The sequence below is a fragment of the Serinus canaria genome, chromosome 1 (assembly GCF_022539315.1).
Source record: "Serinus canaria isolate serCan28SL12 chromosome 1, serCan2020, whole genome shotgun sequence".
NCBI classification, from domain to species: Eukaryota; Metazoa; Chordata; class Aves; order Passeriformes; family Fringillidae; genus Serinus; species Serinus canaria.
In genome coordinates, this window is record NC_066313.1 from 39,132,010 (window position 1) to 39,138,631 (window position 6,622).

Here is a 6,622-nt window from a genome sequence, read left to right on the forward strand (position 1 = left end):
CCCGGTCCCGTCCCTCAGCGAGCGCCCCGCCGCCCCCGCCTTACCGCGCGTAGCCGAGGTAGGGCGGGCAGAGCTGGGGCAGGCCCTCCTTGAGCACGGCGGCCGGGAAGCCCAGCGGCTGGTGCCCGTTCAGCCCCAAGGCCGGGTAGAGCCCCGGCGGCGCGGCCGAGGTGGAGGGCAGGCTGTCGGGCGGCGCCGCCGGCCCGTAGGCGCCGGCCAGCAGGGTGGGCTCCGCCTTGTAGAGGACGCACTCCAGCGAAGGCTCCTGCCCGGCCCGCGGAGCCTGCGGGTAGTCGTGGCAGCCCGCCGCGGGGGTGGCCCTGCCGCCCGGGTAGCGGGCGGCGAGGCCGAGACCCTCCTCCTTGATCTTCATGACGGGCTGGATGTCTCCGTAGGCGAAGGGCCCGTCCTTGGCGTCGGGCGGCGGGAAGCCGTAGGCCGGCAGGTCCGGGGCGGGGGGCGAGCAGCGCGGCACCGCGCCGCCCTCGCACTCCGCCCCGTCCAGCAGCTGCCGCGTGCGCGAGGCCAGGAAGGCCGAGTTGAGCGGCAGCAGCGGCACGTGCAGGTATTCCTGCCCCGGGTCCCCCGCCCGGGACCCGCCGGGCAGCGCCCCCACACCGGGGGCATCGCCCTTGGGCGCCGCGGCGGGACACTCCGCGCCGGACCCCGGCCCCGCCGGCCGCGGTTTAGCGGCGGGGACCAGGGCGTCGCCGGGCGGCCAGAGCGCGGCGGGCCGCGGCGGGGGCTGCGAGGGGCCCGGCGCCCCCGGAGCGGCTTCGGCCGCCTTCTGCGAGGGGCCGCTGCTCATCGGGCCGTCGGGCGCCTCCTCCACCTCGAAGAAGGACCAGGGCGCCGCCGCCACGGTGGAGCTGGCATGAGCTGCAGGCGCCAAGAAGGTGTCCAGGACGGTGTCCAGGGAGTCCTTGACCGAGAGGGAGCCGCTCCCTGGCTGGTAGCAGAGGGAGTCCCGGCCGTCCTCCCGCCCCAGATGCTGCTGCTGCGCCTCTTCCTCCTCCTCCTCCCCTTCCTCCTCCTCCTCTTCGTCCTCCTCCTCGTCGCTGCTCTTGGGGTAAAGCAGCCCGTCCAGGGAGATGTCGACGGACTCCGCTTCCTCGCGGAAGGGATCTCGGCCAGGCTGACCCTGCAGCAGGACCGCCCCGTCCGTGGCAGGCGGAGGCGCTCTGGGCTCCTTGGGTTTCACCTCGGTCATGCTGGCCCGGGGCAGCGAGGGACGCCGGCGAGTCTCCGGCAGCGACAGAGCGCGGGCAGCGACGGGGTGCGAGCGGCCGGACGGCTCTTTACATCCTGGACGTGCCCGCTGCGGCGGCGGCGCGGCTCCGGCTCACATGGTGCTGCTCTCGGGGAGACGGCTCTGCCCCGGCCCCCGCCGCCGGGACGGGGGTGACTCTGAGCCGGGGGCGGTGCAGCCTGGAGAGGGGAAACGATGGGAGCGTGTGCGGGAGGCGTGCAGGAAAGGAGGGTGCCTGCCAGGCTCCGGCGGCGGCCGACAGGCTGACTCCGCACTCCGCTCGTCCCCCGAGTGTTTCCCACTGCCCGGGCGGGCTGGCCGCGGGCTCCACGCCCCCTCGCCGTCCCTCCCTCCCTGCCCTCCCTCGCCTCCAGCCCCGTCCCTTACCGAGGGTCTGCGCTGTAGGGCGCGGGCTACCGCCTCCCGGTCCCAGCGCTCCGCGCTGCCTCTGGGAACCGCTGCTCCTCCAGCGGCACTTCCATCGGCTCCTCCTCCGCTCCGCCTGTCCCCCTCCCATCGCTCGCCGTGCCCGCATCCTTTCCCATCGCATCCGGCGCCCTGTGCCTTAGGTCAGCGCTTTTTGGCTTCTGATCATCTCCCTGTTTTCTCATTCCTGTCCCCCACCTCTTGTGCCGCTGCTCCGTCCTCTCGCTTCACCATCCCAAGTGCGGGTCTGCACAAACCTCTGGTTAGGTCTCTGCTTTGGAGAGCAGAAAGACAAGCTTTCCTTATTTGCAGTGACGGCTCCCTTTTATCTATTTTTCACAGCCCACTTCAGACATTCAGTGTAGTTTTTCGTGATTAAGCTCTGTTCCAAAACTCCTCCTGATACAAGATCCATTTTCCAGTATCAAGAAAACCAAAGCATTGTAAAGTTCTTTATGTGGCATTACAGGACAATAAAGCATCATTTACACCAAGAAGCACGTTTTTTCGGAAAAAGATTTGGAAAGTGGGGCATTCATTGCCTCTAAATTTTAATTTCTTTGTCAGGGAAATGAGAGGACATTTTAAAGGGACTGGCTGGCCAGCCTGCATATGGCAGGTTGCAATTCAGCCCAGGTTAGTTCACACCAAGGAGCTGTCACCAGCTAATTGCTGGCGTTTTGTGTAAAATGATGGCTTTGTGGCAGAACCCACTTAGCTCAATAAGACAGCTACTAACGTGGGGGGAAAAAATCCCCAAAAAACAATGCAACTTTTAGTATACTTTTCATTATATAGAAATCTCAAGAAAGAAACTTGACTTGAAAGATACAGAGAATAAATTGGTGCAGGAGTAGTCCTCCTGACTTTAGGCAGAATCAGTATATTTTTGGATAAATAGTGTGCTGTTAAATCCTTGGTTATGCCCTGTAACTGTAACACGCTTTTTTGAAAGGAAACAGCTTTCTTTCAAAAAAAAAACCAAAAACTGTGATCACCACAAAATAGTTGCTTTTGTTGTTTTACTTTCCAAACATCTTCAGACTGAAAAGCACAGCTTCTCAGGGAGAAAAACATAACAGTTGGAAATTATTTTAGTTTTATTAAATCATATAAGGCAAGTTTATAGAAGCAGCAGCTTCATACAAACCTTATTCAATGTGGTGTGCACTTTCTACATTATTGTCAAAACACTACTGGCTTATAGACTGCTTTGGGATTTTGCTTTTTTATTCCTTTAAGAATAAACAGAAGAAATTTTTTTTTTTTTTTTGGTATTCAAAAGAATTGTGGCAATATGATAATAAGTGGCATTTAAAAACTCAGATGTTATTGTGGGCACCTCTATACACATTTAGGAGGTTCAACAGAATGATGCATTTTCAAGTACACTTGCTGAGTATAGGAATATTTCTTGAACAGCAGTGTTTCACTCTGTTGATATTGCATGGGAAAGAACTGTTTGGCCAGCAAGTACCAGGAGTTGAAGATGTTTTCACAAAACCTATCAGTGGAACCAGTGTTTAAAGAATTATTTAAGAGGAGCTACCCAGTTCTGTAATGACATGACATTAAAATAATGTGAAGGGCTTCAATGACTATTGAGTTTCTGTTTTACGTGCTACAAAATTTCTCCCAAACCTGCCTTTTCTCAGAGGAGAGAGAAGTTCATCTCCAGTACTGTTCATCTTCTTACTTGTTTTGGTTTTCCCCTGATGTTTCATGCTTAGTCAGCTGGTTGTCATGCCCTTTTATTGCCACTGCCTTGCTTTCTCATTTCCACTTCCCCGTATGCACACAGCATTCATGGCCTGCATCTTTACAAAAGCATGCTTCAAAGACTTGTTTCCTTACAGTGACTTCCCCCCTTCCTACTGCTTCTGGGCTAGGAGAGGTAAAGAGCCACAGATGGCCTGAATAGAGGGTCCTGAAAGGAAAGCAGCACTGACCAGTTTCCACTCATTGCCGCTCATGACTTGTCCATTAAAATTCTACACTAATATGGCCATGGGACTGTAAACACCTGCATATTTGCCAGAAATATAAATATTTACTACTTGCATTATTTTTCTAGATGTTAACAGTTAAATATTGTCCAGGTTTTCTGCTGTGCTTCCTAATTTCATTTTTATTACCTTACAAATATACTCAAATCTTTAATGGTAACAGTAATTGTGCTGAATTTTCATTTCTTAAGAAAAATATTTGGAGTTCTACAGCTTTAATAAATTCATTGGACCTAAGTGAGTGGACTTTAATTTATATTGGCTTCACATGATTTCCATGAACTTTTACTGGAAACTTTTGCTCTTTTCTTTACAATATTCTGTCCATAACTCCTGTGGCCATAACTGGAAGTGTTCAAGGTCAATAGTCAGGCATTGAGCAATGTGATCTAGTGAAAGGTGTCCCTGCCTCTGAGAAGGGATTTGGTATTAGGTGGTCTTTAAGGTCCCTTCCAACCCAAGGTATTCTGTGATTAATTTTTTTTTCTCTTAGATTTTCTCACATCATTTGGAAGCATTCCCTCATATTACTATAGTAATACCACAAGTATACTATAGTATACCACAAGTTTTTCAATCAAAACATTTCAAAATATCTCCTCAATTTTTTTAGCACTCTACTGTTCTCATTTCTTAATTTTCATTTATTCACTTTGGTATGTCAATCAACATTAAAGAAAAACAGGTTTTTGTATGGTGTATCTATAGCTAGTTTTCATTTGCAAGCCATTAAAATTGAAACTGATATTTTCAATTCAGACGTAAAAATGACATTTTTTTATATTCAGTTATATTGTACTGAATATAAAATTTTCAAAGAGCAAACTGTATAAAAGTATTTATGTACAGACCTATTTTGAACCCATAAGTAAAGTACTCTATAATTTGTTTGATATTCTTGCATTTTTTAAAACTCTGTGAGAATGTGAAAATATATCTGAGAGCTTGAATGTGTTGTGTTTATTTTCTTGCTCTGTTCAAGAACTGGATGAGTAGAAGCTCCACTGAACAAAATTTCTCATCTGTCTTGCTTTTCAGCACAATTCTTGTATAAAATGTCAACAAGAATAGCAATAGAATTGTACTGATAACTCCCACTGTAATGCTCTAGATTTGTACTTAATTTCTAAGTAGTTCCTGAGTATTTTAAGTAGTTCCTGAGTCTGGCCATTCAGCCATTCAATTGTACACTTTTAAACAGTAAAATATTTTAATAGACCCTTTGAAATATTTCTAATGGTTTTGGCTTAAATAAAAAGACAATGTTGTGTGAGAAACAAGACAAGTACACAGCCTCCTCAAACAGTACAAATATCAAAATCACATAGTCCTTCTGTGATGACTTTTTCTTAAAAATATCTTGAAGTATGGGCTGAAGGTCAAAAACATCTAAGTTCCTTTTCTCACACTAAACTGTTCCATTTGTATGTCAGGATTGCTCCATATAAACAGTGAGTGAGCTAATGTATGAAGCTGGAAAGTGACTGATTAATTACACTAAGTTAGTGCTTTAGCCCATACAGACCTTTCTTACAACATTGTTCTGCACAGCCTGTTGGAGAACAGAACTTAAAGTTAAAAATTCTGGCTTCCTTTTTTTTCAGTTAATCAGTGGCTCACAATTTTGTACTATCATTGTTCAGGATATAGTACAGTTAAAATGTGATTCACTTCTTATAAACAGAGAGGAGGAGAGACTGCTTCAAGCAGATTATGAACTCGTGGCCAAAACTAAAAAGGAGCTTGCATAAGGAGAGACAATCACAAAAGTAACATTTTTGTTTAAAAAAAAGAATAGACCTCTGTAACTGTATGAAAAGCCCCACATTTCAGCACATAGTGTAGACAACAAAAACATAATACTGTCATGAGAATAACAGCACGTTCTTGTTATGTTACAATTTTTAGAGACATTTCTTTCCATGGTTTCATCTCTATTCTATAAAAATTTAGACCTCCCAGTTAGCAGGCTGAATTTCATACATTAGGGTGCCAGGAGAGATTAAATATGCTCTTCTCAGAGATCATGATTTTGGAGTAGCAACTAAGACATGGAAGCACTCAGCATCAGGAGTATGATTTGATGGTGAATGTTCACATCTGAACCTGGTGATTAGGCTTCCATAGTCAGGTAAGAGCCATAGATGTCTGTAGGTACCATTTTTCTGGAGCTCTTCAGACACTTTGTGTCTTATTAAAGACATAAAGGACTTCTTTGATCTGAAGCACTCAAAGAGCCATGATTTTTTGGCACTGCAGTGTCGATGCTTAAATGAAGAGGTATGAATAGAGTCCTAAATCCTTAAAATGCAATATCCATGTGCCTTACTATCAATGTGCATTGTTTAAAAGCATAGTTTCAGAAAGTGCATTGTAAGCATACTTTCATTTCTTCTAAGCAAGGGCATGTCTCAATGTAATTAATCTCTGTGGTCTATTATCAGGTGTTTTGTTAGCTTAAGCTAAACCATCAGATTTACTAAAAGCTATCAAAACTATTGGTTTACTAAATGCAAGGGTGTGTTAAAACATATTGTAAGTACAAAAGGGATTGGCAAACAGAGAGGTATGTGGCAAAGAAGGTAAACTATAGAGCTGTAAAAAGAAGTGAGGGAAAGAAAGCTAATCACAGTACATGTTACATAATTTTTTGCTCTCAGGTTCCAAAGTTCCCACAGGGATAATAGCAATATGGAAGGTGCAGTGGACTGTGAGACACTTTTATCTTTATAAATTGTCTAAAGGGAGGAAACAGATGGGTATTGAGTTTCCGTCATGAAAGTGGTAGCTGTTTCTTCTACAGGAGTAATATATTTTATTTATTGTTCTTTGTTTGTTTATGTTTTGGCTAATGCTCACTGAAATGCAGAATATAATAAACTTGTAACTGAGCAAACAAGTGAGGATATGAGGAGTGAAAAAAAAAAAATCAAAGAAGCTT

General features: G+C 46.7%; 1 protein-coding gene across 3 annotated transcripts in view; it reads right to left on the reverse strand.

The window, feature by feature from the left end:
- PGR (progesterone receptor) overlaps positions 1-2,313 on the reverse strand; it is a 33,218-nt gene extending 30,905 nt beyond the window's left edge. The window contains exons 1-2 of one of the 3 annotated variants that reach the window (XM_018909036.3): positions 1,637-1,721; positions 45-1,428 (exon numbers count right to left, since the gene is read on the reverse strand). In XM_018909036.3, the coding sequence (XP_018764581.3) occupies positions 45-1,210 (1,166 nt within the window). In that variant the 5' untranslated portion in view covers positions 1,211-1,428; positions 1,637-1,721. Of the gene's footprint in view, positions 1-44; positions 1,523-1,636 lie in introns of those variants that run through there. The other 2 variants (XM_050979324.1, XM_050979317.1) reach the window with 2 other exon arrangements.
- Positions 2,314-6,622: the final 4,309 nt, after the last annotated feature.